We start from the raw sequence: 14,421 nt of genomic DNA, 5'->3' as shown, positions 1-14,421 counted from the left end.
GTCTCTAGTGTTATTTTGATATATTTTATTTGGCCCAGAATTTGGGAAAACAAGAGGGAGGTTTTCCATAGGGAGTGGAACGAGGAGGCAGGAAGGGCTACCATACTTCTCCAGACGGAAACTCCTACAGTGTCAGAGTCCAGCACTGCTGCAAGTGTCAACAGATCAAGTATGATACAGAAGGCCCTCTGCCAACTCTTTGCTACTGCAGCAGCAAACTGGGGAGAGCACAGAAACTAATATCCAGTACCACAGAGTTAGGTTCAGTCTCTGCTGCAGCGGCATGAAGCAGGAAGGAATTAGTAACCACCTTCTCCTTTCCATGCAGCAGGACAGGAGATAGTCCTGGCCCCCAGCAGGACAGGACAGGGCTCAGAACCAGGGTGTTCAGGACATCTGCTGGGTCAGATATGGTGGCAGTAGCCTCTGTGATAGTATCTTAGTATGTGTCCTTGTCCCTGTCACTGCCTCCCAAGGAGGACCCTGTAAATTTAGTTGCCTCCAGAGCACCACACTGCAGATTGTGCCCCTCAATGCCTGGGGGTGTGATTCAGACCAACAGTGTCTGAGGGCAACAGATTGAGCAGCAATTAGCTGCTGTTAGTCATCCTCTTCCCAAGTGGTATAGCATTTGATTATTTCAACACAGTTGGATGTGGGAGGGAAAGCAGGCCTGGAAACATATTCCTGAAAGCATACTTCTCAGCTCTTTTAGAACACCTCTCATCTTGACACTCAGCACAGCATTTCAGACAAAATGCCACTTCCTCTTGTAGAGCAGCGAGGAAAAAATGCTGTCACAGGTTGTATAACAAACATTAGGTAAGCAGCAATCATGGCCATTGTGCAATCTGGGATTCAGGCAGGAAAACAATCCACAGATGGCTAAGAGAGAGGTACCAGTCATCTCAGCAATCTGAATAAGATGTGAATGGCTTAAGGACCACAGAGAATGGATGGCATTGAATGGGTTAGTGGGGCAGCTTCATACTGGTAAGTGTGAGGAACAAAAAGGCATAGTTTTTTAGACTGAAAGCTAAAAACTGACACTGCTGGAGGAAATGTGGGTTACTTGTGCTCAACTGAGGTCTTCTTGTTCCTTTCTCATGGCACCATGAATATGTGCAGTGGTCTGCTTTCAGCAATCTTCTGGTCTTCTGACAAAGAAGACCATCATGTAGCATCAGTGGTGATGTCTATTTGTACTATGAAAACCACATTCTCTGAATAGAAAAAAATACAAAACCTTTTGTATGGGTTTCAGCAACCTTTTTTTTTTTTTTTTTTTTTTCACCTGCTGCCTCCATATTTCATCCTCCTCCTGAATTCATAATGCCCCAGAATTTTGATCTACTTTTCTACTGGGCAGACACTACGAACTCCCTACTCATCTCTGATGAGTGCTATAGCACCTGGAACACTGCATGTCTCCCTGAAGAGTTTTGTGTTGGTCCTCCCAAAATCCTAGATGTACAGAAGTCCTTTTGGAGGCAAGCATCTAGGAATATGGAACATCTACAGGTCCTAGCATGTTTACAAAACCCACAGAGTAGACTTCTGAGTGGTAACAGAGAATTTAACGTGGACAGTTCCAATGTATAATTTTTGGCTTATAATTTTTTGTGAGAGCTAAATGACACCCAAACAAAAAGTAGTTAGAATTATGTTAGGACTCCAGCATTCCAAAGATTATTTGCCCATAATAATTGTGCACCCCCTACACAATTAAAACTGCATTGCAGACTACACTTTTAGATAAATGCTGTCTGTCTGTCTATGATCAGCTATTTAAATGCAAAATATTTCATTCTTACAAAGCCACCTGAAAGAAGAAGGACCCAAGACAGTAAGCTAAGCACTCTGAAATTGCTTAGTCCAACATTTAGAGCATGTTGTTGTCAGCTTGCATTTTCAAAAGCTCTGACCCAGCCAGCTGAGTTAGCTGAGCTGCTAACAAGCAGGTCAGAAACCACACCACGGTGGTGATTACTCCTCTCTCCTGTACAAAGCTCAACAGCATTGATAAAATGATATGAACAGCTTAATATCCTGGCATGGTGTACAGGTGTTACCAGTTTTACAGGCACTAGAGAGGGTTTATGTCTTGGTTCTGAAACAGGAGGGGCAGATGACCAAAAAAATGTCAATATTCAGGGTGTGAAAATGAAGCGATGTAAAGCAACGTGGTTTGTCTTCAAACAAAGATTTCCAACTATGCCATTTGCTGACAATGATGGACCAATTACTCAATATCAGGGTGATGGTCTGTTTATAGTGCTTAGTGCAAGCAATAGGTTTCATGTTTTAAAGTGTCTCTCACCTTACATGTTTTAACTCGATAGATTTTGAACGCTCTTTTGGGATCATCACTGAAACAATGTCAAGTAATCCAGCGTTGGTTCTGTCTTATTGGGAAATTATTCTGCATTCAAATATATTCAAACTTTCCCATTTTTCCATTCCATAATTCACTCCACTAGTTCTAATGTTACTTTCCTGTATTACATTAACCTTCTCTGGTGGTTAATGCTTTGAATATTTACAGACTTATAATGCCCATTTAATAACATTTCTAGTCCTTGATAATAACTGCATGATAATAATACCTACATTTTCACAGAACTTCAGGCTTTAAGGAGCTAAAAAATGGCTTCATAAAAAAGAAATTATCACAGCCCTGTGATTATCACATCCTCCTTTTTCTTGGTTTTATATTACAGATGGCTATCAATACATGATCTGTTGTGTGCACAGTAATTTGTCTGATGTGTCTGATAACATATATGGTGCTCGAATTTTGGGAAAAAAAAAAAGCATCAGCTAGGACTTTTTTTACAGTTAGGAAGAAAGCTCATGCAGATGTTAGGTACAGAATTTATACAAACTCAGACATTTGTGTGATTTGTGCCTCATGGTATCTTGGGCTGCTGCCAAAACTGTAAGCTGCTCAGAGACTGTTTGGTTCCCCTGAGATTATATATTCCCTGTAATGCAAGATGTTTTTAAAAAGTAATTTACTCACTGTGATTGTAGAAGTCTTAATGAGTGAATCTATATTTCCTTCTGGGTCTTTTCTGCTTAAAAATCCTAGCAAACCTTGTAATCAATGTTGTGTAATCTCTGTCACTTGATTGTGGATCTAATTTTAGATACCAAGGTTTGAATTCAGGATTTTTAGTACTTTTGGGGAGACCAGAATGATTTGCGTTTCCATGACCAGCATTGTATTGAATCTTAACTTCTTTACCTGTAATCAGATAATCACCAAGAGCCTGATCCTTGAGACACTTACTGCTGTGTGCAATATAAAATGTCAACGAGACTGTTCATAGGACTAAGTACTGTTTCCCAGCTGAAGTGTTTGCAGATTTGGGTCCTGACAATGCACATTTGTGTGCTGTGTCCATCCACAATGGAGAGGCTACTGAGTTGGGTACAAGGTGCTGGGAGAAAACAGCTCCAGGTTCAAGTTGCAGGCAGCAGGAGAAGTCCAACATTGCATCCCAAAGAGGGTAGAAAAAAACTACAGGAAATTAGTCTGACTCACCAAAAGTTTTAATAATTTGTCCTGCATACTGTCTAGGTAATCTTTGTGTAGCTGAAAGTTTTGAAGCCCTGGCTGTACCTAACCATACCTGTTTCCTGAAGCTTTGTCCTGTCTACCTAAGGTAATAGATAGTGTGCTTCACAGCCTGGTCTTCAGCGTGACATTGCTTGTGTCCCCAAAAGGCAACATCTTTGCTTTCCAGCCAATGGTGGCAGATAATAGTTTGTGGAGGGATGCATTTGAAAGGGAAACTGTTTTCAGAGAACAAGAATATGGAACAGAAATACTATAAAATTTTCAGGACTGAAACAGCAGAACCATTGCGTTGGTATCACAAGCGAACGGATTGGGCAAGCACTTTCTCAGCAAAAGCAGTAAAATAGAGGTGTAATATATATGCATATTTGAAATATTCTAAATGCATTGTTGATACATTCAAGAGACAACTGAAGTATTAATTTCCGTTCTTTTTTATTTGAGGCTATTCAATGAGTTCTGTGTCTGTCATGATGATGGAATTTGTCAGCACCAATTTGTGACAGTCCTACCAGGGCTGTGGTCTGTCCCCATTTAGGTAGTATCACATGGATCTAAAGAAAACTAAGACCTTTTCCAGTTTTACCAGTTTTCAAATACACTCAAATCTCCTTTCCCTCCTCACCTGGAGCTTTAAGACACTCATCAGCCTTCTGACATCTGTGATAAACATGTAGTAGATTCCCTGGAGAGTTTCAGATCAGGAACAGCAGAAGATTTACTGCTATCTGTGAGGCAGCTACAGCTCCCTGATTCTCTGTCCAGCTTTGGACACAGATTTGAGCAACATGAGAGCTGCTCTGACCTGTGTCATCTGGCAGTGGTTCCCAAGAGCTTGTTTACACTGGATATTTTTTCATTAGACTGTAATTACACCACTGAAACTACATGAGTGGGAAAACTTTGCACATGCGTAGCAGAGGTCTTGCAGGTAAGGAGCTTTGGTTTCAGTCACTTTCAATACCAGCTTGCTTGTATCATCAATAAACACTTTCACTACTGTCAAACCTCTACAGCAGGCAATGGATCAGGTGCAGACTGCCAGAATGTGTTATACTCATGGTCCTCATCCCAACAGGCTGCAAGGAGAGCCAGCTGAATGTGTCCACATTCACACATTTGCACAACATGCCAATCACACCTCACTCGAAGTATTTTGCCAGGAGGGAAATGACCTGAGGAGGTTGCTCCAGATTTACATTCCTCCCATTAGCCAAACAGTCACATGTTCCTTTTTTTCTTTGGGACTCCTGCCTTATCAAGGGCTCGATTCTGCAAGGTGCTGAGCCCTGCCATGAGGGGCTGGGTGTTCTTGCTTTCCCTGCCATCAGTGGCTGTGGAGAGCACTCATTATCCTTCAGGAATGCTGAACACCTTTCAGAACTGACAAGCACCTTCCAGTACTGAAGCTGGAATAAATGGCATAGGAACAGACTAACACTTTGCATTTGGACCAGACTCTGCCTTTGAAGGACATGAGGACTATAAGCCTGCTCCTACTTTGACTGAAGTGAGCAGTGTTTTATTTTTTGTACTTTGATGTAGAGAGGAGCAGGACTGGACCTGCTGTGAGAGTGATTGATTTTCATCAGCTTGTGAGCAGTGAACAGCAAGCAGGGCAGGTCGACTGCTGCACAGCATCACTAACAGATTCAGTCACAAACACAGCATCACCATCTTTTTCACACTTCCCTCCACCCACCTTCATCAAACAGATCTTCTTCATTAAAGCAGTGCCCCTGCTTCTGTGCTTGCTTTCGAAGTGTTATGACACTGCTGTGAAGCACAGAATTCCCCAAAGCCTTAAAGAGAAAAGATAAATGAGGCATCTTCAGCACTGACTAAAGACACATAAAAAGGAAGCACACAATGCTGATTTCAGCAAATATCTATGCTTCCAAAACACTTACTCATTGCTAGACTACTTCATAAACTTGTTGTGTCAAGAAACATTGCACGAATAGCCATGAAGATGACACAAAGAAAGAAGTGAGCAACAATTTTCCTCTGCCCCCCAACAGGGGTGACATTAAATTTGCCCCCAGCACCTGCCATTATGGCTTGATACACTTTGAAATAGTGCACAAACAATAACTGAGTCACATCTCCAATAACATTCTGTGTTTGAGTTATTTTAAATGCTCTTTTATTATATTCCTGATGTTTGACTTTATCTGAATGGATTATATTTGGAGAATGTATTTGGATAAATAGGTATGCTATTTATAAATAAAATAGTTGATTAGATGCAGACAACAGGGAGCCAGCAGTGCAGCCTTCAAAGAGTTGTAGGCTATAAATGGTTACTAATGTAACTGAAACTTGTAATTCACTCATTAAAAAAACACAGGTAGCAGAACAATGGTATAGCCTTCTACTGGTTCTCTCCTTGCTTTACTTACATATGGCTAGAATACATTTTTAAATGCAGCTCAAGAAAATTATAAAAAAAGGGAAAGAAGAAGAATGATGCTTTCTATTCTAGTGGTTAGGATGGGGGTGGACGGGTGGGTGAAGGGGAAATGTAGGTTTCAATCTGATGAAGAAGCACATGCTATGCTCCAGTTTTATGGTGCAGGCTTGTTGACATTCTCTCAAGCAATTAATAAGAAATGTCACACAAATTCATCATCTTGGAATTCACTCTTTCTTATGCAGCCTTGCTGTGTCTTTCTCTGGTCCTTTAGCTAGAGCCCATACTTCGCTCATATGTCCTGGCCATGGTGTGGACCCATCCTTCTGCAGAAATAGCAGACTCTGCAAGCCAGGAGAGCAGAAAGAAGGATGCTTAGTTTTAAGCCCTACACTTGTAATTCTTGTTCTTTTTCTTTTGGTCCCTGCTTGTAGAGAGACTACACACATTCAGAGATTTTGGCAGGACTCACCATCCAACACAGTCCGATGGATCACCTACTGCAGTCTCCAGACTTACACTGCCCATTGATCCTAGAGATGTTTACAGTGATTTCATAATCAACCTGACCTACTTAAAAGTAGAAAACCTCAGTAAAGATAAAATATTTTAAAAACTGTAAGGTTTTAAAACAAGTTTCCAATTAAATTTAATTTTCTGGGGGAAAAACAAACAAAAAAATAACTGGAATGTTAAATACTCTCATTTCTCAAGCATGCAGTCTTGAGACACTTTGTTTCACTAACTTCCAGCATTAAGAAACAAAAACGAACACTTTGGCAGAGGCTTAGATTTGAGAAATGTCAAGAAAAAAAAAGAAACCATGGCAGAAAAATTCAGATTATCACTGCTGTTACATGGCACTCTAGCTGCAACCTGGTAATGTGCAGTGAAACTGAGGTGGACAATTTGCTCTGAAAAGCACTTAGGTTGTGGAATAAAATCACATGCATTAAAATTATGGCATAGCCCTCTGTGTTGCATAATGTATTGCATAAGAGAAAATAGAGAATAGCGAGAATAGCTGTTTCACATTAATACTTTGTCACATGGGAAGGTCATGGAAGCCAACAGTGAATGAAATGTCAGTGGAGAAAGCAAAACAGAAAAAAAGTTTCTGATTCAGTCAGCTTCAAAATCACACTTCATTCAGAGTAATATCTTAAGCTATTGCTGTTCCAAGCAAGATGACTGTAAGTTAAAGAGGCTTGACAGAGGGAGGATATTTTTATGTCAAGTGTCAGCCCTTTGGATTTAATCAAAAGATCGTTTAAGTCTCTTTGCCTGTAATTTCTCAAGTATAGTCAGGCTCCTTATTTCTGTGGATTTTTCTTACATCAACCGTCAGAGAGAAATAATTTTAATTGGCTGAGGAACTCTGGTACAGAAACTATTTTAATTACTTGTTTCTAAACATAGAATACATATAGAATTTACTTTTATTAAATCTTGATGCAATACTGAAATTTTCCATTTTACCTAAACACAGTTTTACAGATTAAAAGAAATAAAACTGAAGGGAAAGCAAGCCCACACTCTATTACATACGCCTCTTTCTTAGAATGACAAAATTAGAGCAACACCCACATAAAATGTAATTGCCAACATAATTCCATTTCATTTTTTAGAGCCAAAGATGACAAAATCCATCATTCCCACCTCCAGGTCAGTTGCCCAGCTTTTTTTTTTTTTTTTTTTTTTTTTTTTTTCCCCCCCCAACCGAGATGACTGCTATACCTATCTCTGCCTAGAAGAGGAGCCAGTGAGAAGAACTGGGTGTTAGGGACCTCATACTGAACAGGTTGGGCTCAGAGGACTAACCTCCTTGAATTTCAAGAGTACTGAGGAATGTGCTGGATCAGACACTAGGGAGGTGCTTTTTAACCTAATTACCACAATTTTTTTTAGTAGAAGATTGCCTCCGGCCCCCTGTGGCTATGAACTGCTGGGCTGTAGGTATCTTTTGCAAAGCTTTCGCTTAATGAACTAAGGGGAAATAAGAACACCGGGTGAAAGGCACTTGAGTAAGAGAGGGGCTACAGGGAAAAAGCCTCAGTTAAACCACATGTGTAGCCCACAGGGAGGTGGATCTCCAGCTGCAGCTGACCCACCTTGGGCAGCAGATCATACAGTAGGTGGCTGGGCTCAGAGCTGGGAGCTGCTTGCCAAAGGCTCCTGGTGACGCAAGTGGAATTCACCTCACAGCTCTGTAGGCTTACACCACGGGGAATGATTTATCACTGTACTATTTTAGGTGTATCCTCACAAAGTTACACTGGGGAGTCAAGCTGGAGCACGGTTTGCTATCTACTGCTACCCATCCAAAGGGTTAGTAAGAATACAGCAGGCAGTGGAAGAAAGCAGATCACTTTTTTAATGGTAATGGGACCTTGGATGACAGCCCCTGCTGGATCTCTGCTACTGTGTCCTACTATCCTTACCTGTATAAAGCCAGCATGGATACACCTGTACGCTGATACTACAAATGAAGCTTCATTCTGGCATCTACTGAGGTGCACAACTACCTGTAGCTAAGTGTTGAGTGACGCTGAATGCTGCTTGGGAGTAGAGATGCTGATGGCCAATTGCTGGTGCTGCTGCTCCTGGCAGTTCATCAGGGATGTGGCATATTGAGTCGTGAGTTAATCAGGTTCAATCCAGTCACTCCTTGCTGCTAGTGAAATAACTCTAGTCAGCTTAACATTGTTTTGGAGCGTGTCCACTCTTGTGCCAGTGCAGTTCAAGTGGCACACTAATACTAATAAACTCATAATGATAATAATAAACTTTTATATAAAAGTTTATTTTTAAAATTATATTTTAAGTAAACTTTTAAATAGTAATACTGAACTTTTTCAGTGAAGGCAAGCTATAGTTGTCTTAAGCTGTGCAGAAGTTGTTACTGAAATGCTGTACAATAAAGTACCTTTTGCCCCCTTTGTGAAGACTGTGCCATCATTTTGGATGTTACAAAGAAAAGTGGAAGACACGCAGAAAGCAAAGACATTCCAATTACTGCTTGGTATTAAATTTTATACATGAAGAACTTCTCAGGTTGTTATTTTGTGGCTGGAGGCTGAGAGGGCCATTTATGTTATGTTCTGCAGAAGGACATAAGGCTTCCCATCAGCATCACACAACTTCCTCTAAACTGTTGTTTTGAAAGTAACTTTTAAATATTTGAAATGTCAGTATGTTCTGGAAACATTTCATTCACATTTTCCTAATTTTTTTTTTTTTTTTTAATCTTAACCCAGCTTTTGATTTGCAGTTGGCTGAAAGCTGTAGTACCAAGTCATTCACTCCTTCTTCAGTACCTTCCTGTTGACTTCAAAAGAATGCTCTTGTAAGAAGGAAAGTGCTTGGTTTTGGTCTATTGATACAAAAGAGGAACATGATATAAATAAATTAGATGACTCGTGTGTGTGGCACTGCTGTGTTAACCTGACAGTTCCTGATTTGTGTGTTGGCAGGGGCTCTTGCTGCTCCTTGGGCTGATTCCAGTGCAGCAGCCACTGGAACGGCCACGGGATAACCATCATTTTCAGGGCAGACTGCAAATCCCAGTTCTTTAAATAAATAATGAAGAATACACGGCAGTTTTTTGCATTTTAGGTTGCCTGGTCAATTAATGCCTCTGCAAATGACCTAAACTGAGGAAAACCCCAAACTCTCACTTGCTCGTGCAGCCCTCCTGTGCATGAGTTACTGTTGCCCACAGTTGTAAAGAATCGCTACGGCTGTTTTAAGACATTAAGTATTTAATCTATTAAATAGATATAAAACATGGCTTGAAGAAACAAGCAACCAGAGCAGCTTTGACACCTTTGGAACCTCCTGCGGCCCGACCCGGCCCGCCTCGGCCGCCGACTCCCACCGAGGCAGGCCCCGTGGACCGGGCAGGCGCAGGAGGGGGCGGCCGCATTCCCCGGTTTGGCAAGAGGAGGATATAGCGTGCAGCCTCTCTTCCCAACACTTCACAGCCCCGCCATCCCCTCCCGGTCCTGGGTGCACCCAGAGCCTCCTTCTTCACGAGGCAGGGGCAGGGAAAGCCACGGGCAGCCCCATCCTCGGCCGGGCCCGGGCATGCGCACCTCCACGGGCGAGAACTACAACTCCCATGACGCTCCGCGAGCGCGGTGCAGGACGGGAGCTGCCACCTCTCCGAGGCCGCGGCGGGGCAGGAGGGCGCGAGCCGCTTCCCCGGGGCGGGCGCGCGTGCGCAAGGCGGGCGCGGAAGGGGGCGTGGCCGGCGGCGCTGTCCCTCCCCGCCCCCCCCCCTGACCCCCCCCTCCTCTCTCCTGTGTGTCGGTTTCGGGCTCCCGTCGCCATTTAGCGCGGAGACGTCCCCGGGGCGGCCGCGGCGGCTCCCGCTCCTTCCTCCCTGCCGCGGAGCGGGGCGCCACCCGGACTCGGCTTACCAGTGGCGGCGGCAGCGGCGGCGGCGGGCGGCCCCCGGTGAGGAGAGCCTGCAAGCCGCGGGCGGGGGGCAAGAGGAGGGTTTCCGGCTCTGTGCGAGGCGGCGGCGGCCGCTGCAGTTGCTGCTGTTGGAGGGAGCGCGGCCCGGCTGCGCGCGGGCGGTGACTGCCTGCCGGGAGGTGGAGGCCGCGGCCGCCATGGGCGCCCCGGAGAGGCGGGGCTGAGCCCCCCCGGGGACCCTTTCCCTGCCCCTCGCCGGGGTGAGTGCGCTGGGCCTGCCCAGGCCTCCCCCGCCCGGTGCGAGTGACTGAGCGCGGCAGCTTCCTTCGCGGCGGGCGTGCGGGGCCTGCCCCCCTCTCCCTGCCTCGTCTCCCGGCCCCTTCCCCTCCCCTTCCCTCCGGCCCTCGCTCCGGGGGCACCCGGACCAGCCCCGCTTTCTCTTCATCGCCGGGGAATAATTGCAGCGCGCTCCCCTCGCCTCAGAGCAGCTGGGCGAGGCACCGGCTTCTCCCCCCGTCGGGGGCCTGCCCCCGGGGCTCCTCCCTCCCTCCCTCTGCGGGCCCGGTGCTTGGGCTTTTCCTCCTCCCGCCGCCCCCCTCCCCGTGCCCCGTCTCCGCTCCTGGTGCTCCATGTCGGCCCCGCTGCCCGACTCCCCGCTGCAGGATGGATGCAGACACTGACCGGGGGCCCACCCCGCCGGCCCAGCCTCCCCAGCAGCCGCCTCCCAGCTCCGCCGTAAGGAGCCCTTGGGACCCTCTGTTGCAGCTGCAACGGCAGCCGCGGACAGGCGCGCTCCCCGCTCAGTGACCGGCCCCTTCCCTCGCCTCCCCCCGCCGCCGCCTCGCCCTTGCAGCGCTCCCCCGGGGCACGATGTCGGGGGGCGCCGCAGACAGCGGCACCCCAGCGCCTCGCTTCCTGGCTCCGCCGCCGCCGCCGCCCCCCAAGAACGGTTCCAGCTCGGACAGCTCCATCGGGGAGAAACTGGGAGCCGCCGCCGCTGCCGACCACGGAGCCTCCGGGGCCGGCGGAGCTGGCTGCGGAGCAGGGAGCGGAGGCCGTAGCGAGGAGTACCGACGCCGCCGCCACACCATGGACAAGGACAGCCGAGGGGCGGCAGCCACCGAGCACCGCTTCTTCCGCCGTAGCGTGATCTGCGACTCCAACGCTACGGCCTTGGAGCTACCCAGTTTGCAGCCCGCCGCGTCCTCGGCCCCTGTCTCGGGTGGAAGCGCTGCTCCCTTGGTCTCTCCTCCCGAGTGTGTCAGCCGGACCTCTTGCACCGCTGTCAGCGCCACCCAGGCCCCCTCTCTGCTGCAGCAGCAACCTCCGCCTGCCCAGCTTCCCCTCGATGGACAGTCCGCTCAGGAGCCCTCCGCCTCAAAGGATGCCGCCCCGCTGCTGCCCAAGGAGGAGGAGGACGAGGCAACGGCGCTGCCCCCCACCAGTGCCGCTGGCAGCGCCTCAGCTGCCAGCCGTGAATTTGAGGAGCGGAGAGCAGCACAGCAGGAAGACATCGAAGAGCTTGAGACCAAGGCAGTGGGCATCTCCCCGGATGGTCGCTTCCTGAAGTTTGACATCGAGATTGGCAGAGGCTCTTTCAAAACTGTCTATAAAGGACTGGATACAGATACCACAGTGGAAGTTGCCTGGTGCGAGCTGCAGGTAAAATAAATAAAAATTTGTGAATTACCAAAGCACAGTCACTCTCCCAGGTGCTAGTCTGTGTACTAGGAGGAGGTAAACTCCATTGACTTGAGGTCTATTTTATTCAGGAAACTGCAGAACTCACCTGAGGCACACTCCTTGGGAAGAAAGGTGTAGCTTTTTCTTGGAGTCAGTTTGCCTTTTAATTCTTCTAAATACTGTCTTTGAAGACTTTTGTAGCTTTACCACCAGAAAATGTACTACAGGTCTGTTCCTTAGTATCTTATATTTTACACCTCCAAAAGGCAAAAAGGTAGTTTGGAGGGTTGTGAAAATACTTGTATGCAGCATCTGGGAGGCTGAGGGAAGATGTCTAAATGATTGTCAACTTGAGCTAGCATCAATTTTTAAAAACGTGTTTACTTATCAGAAAAAATACTAAAACGCTAATTTTAGACATTTCATATGTGGCAGTAGATTCTTACAGGAGGTAACTCTAGAATGTACACAAAGTAATGTAGTGCATCACATGGTTTAGGTTTTCAAAACCATTTTTTTTCCATTCTAAGTTCTAGAGTTCACACTTGATACCAGCATGGGGAAAGGAAGGAAGTAATTGTCACCTTTCTGAAGCTTTAAAAGAAAAAAAAAACTCTGAAGTTTAATGTTTCCAGATGACTGGGAAATTAATCTGGATTGAGACACTACTCTTCTACCAAGTTCTGGCCTGAGCAGGGCCATAGTTCCATAGCAGCCCAGTCTATACACCCTTAGTTCCACACGAGTCAGAGCTTGTATAACCAAGACGCAGGTTGCTGTGTAACAGCCTTGAAAGAAGTGGGAAGATCTTGGAATACCAGGAACAAACACCTGGTGTACTACTTTGTTTTCAGAGCCTCAGCATTAAATTAAAATGATAGCACTTGCTTTTTAGAGTTGGGTTTTGGTGCAGTCTATAGAGAAATTCATGTAGCATGGCTTTATTATTTTCTGTGTTCCCATCCAATTTAGGGCAGACAAAAGAGCATTGGATCAAAATTCCAGAAGTCTTTGAGGGGTTTTTAAGCAGTTGGCTGGTCACAAATGATTGATTGCAGTGACTGTACCAAAACTTTCTTCCCTTCAAAAGCAATTTTCCAGTCAAACTGAGAGAATTTATGAAGAGATCTCTCAATTTGTATTCATATTTGCTTTTGGATGATTGCTTAAGCATTTTACCAGGATTTTGGTTGATTATGTTATTACCATTATTCTCCACTTACTTTACTGGAAGTAAGCTTCCAATTTTCTTTGTGATCCCTAAGCATTCTGCATTCTCCCCTCCTCCATGCTACTTTTGTACTTGCTGTGGCTCAAGTATGCAGTTGAGCATTAATTATAAATTAAAAAGCAAAATAATCTGTGTTGGGCACTGCTTAAGCTTTTCTTGTGCAGTTTAAACTGAGAGGTGACTAATAATTCACCCAAATTTATACTAATTTTATTTGAAATTTTAGTATTTGCACTTTTGGAGTTCCCTTAACCCCTGAAATCTGTTTTAATCTTCACTCTTCGCTTACTGATCAGAAACTGTTGTCAGCTTGGCATCAGTCACGTTTTGCTAGTATTGCTTCTGTTGAAGTGTCATAATCATAATCAGTACCATGTGGACAAACTGTCTTAAGTAATTACTTCATTGAAGTAATTTATTAAAGAAGCTTGTTGGTAAAGGACATGTTGCTGAGCTTTCAATTGATTGAAGAATTTAATGAGTAGTATTTAAAATGACAGACTGCAAAAAGTATGAGTGAAAAAAGCTTGTAAGGGGGAAATACTTGATGTTTTGTTTGGAGATTAACTACATTCAGAAATATCTCATGGTTTAAATTATTCTGAAGGCTGTAGCTTTTTTCTCTTTAGGAGACTTCATACAAAATGGCAAGTTTAAAACATGTATCTAATCTTTATAGCTGTTAAAAGTAATTGCTAAAGGAGCTAGACTCTACAGTTAATATTTTAGGATTGTCCTGTTTTGTTATTTGCATTTAGAAAATAAAGGAGGAAGTTGGTATTTTTTGATATAATGGGTACATCCTCTTCTTTATCTAGGAAAATACAATTGTTGACAGGTTAATGATAATTATGCGTTACATGTATCAAAATGCAATTTGGATTCACAAAGATGTACTGAGGCTTAGATATCATTGGAATTCCAGAATTTGAGGATTGGTGAACCTTAGAAGTAACTATCAGTTAGTTGCAGCTGGTGTAATTTAGTATGGAAGGGAAAATAAATAATTCCCATTTCTCTAAAAATAATTACACATAATACAGTAAAGCTAAATAAAATAGCTTTCCTTAGCAATAGAAGAACTTTTCTTGT

At 44.8% G+C, this 14,421-nt stretch overlaps 1 protein-coding gene and 1 long non-coding RNA gene across 23 annotated transcripts in view; both read left to right on the top strand.

Moving 5' to 3' along the window:
• Positions 1-9,418, top strand: part of LOC139807512 (uncharacterized) — a 42,681-nt gene extending 33,263 nt beyond the window's left edge. The window contains exon 3 of the long non-coding RNA XR_011730587.1: positions 9,254-9,418. This is a non-coding gene — a long non-coding RNA (uncharacterized lncRNA). The remainder of the gene's footprint in view (positions 1-9,253) is intronic.
• A 1,867-nt stretch (positions 9,419-11,285) lies between these two features.
• WNK1 (WNK lysine deficient protein kinase 1) overlaps positions 11,286-14,421 on the top strand; it is a 97,285-nt gene continuing 94,149 nt past the window's right edge. For all 22 annotated transcript variants that reach the window (XM_071768377.1, XM_071768362.1, XM_071768369.1 and 19 more), the window contains exon 1: positions 11,286-12,077. In XM_071768377.1, coding sequence (XP_071624478.1) covers positions 11,286-12,077 — 792 coding nt within the window. The remainder of the gene's footprint in view (positions 12,078-14,421) is intronic.

The sequence above is a fragment of the Heliangelus exortis genome, chromosome 1 (assembly GCF_036169615.1).
Source record: "Heliangelus exortis chromosome 1, bHelExo1.hap1, whole genome shotgun sequence".
NCBI lineage: Eukaryota > Metazoa > Chordata > Aves > Apodiformes > Trochilidae > Heliangelus > Heliangelus exortis.
Note: the sequence above shows the minus strand (reverse complement) of the source record. Positions and strands in the feature narration are given on the sequence as shown.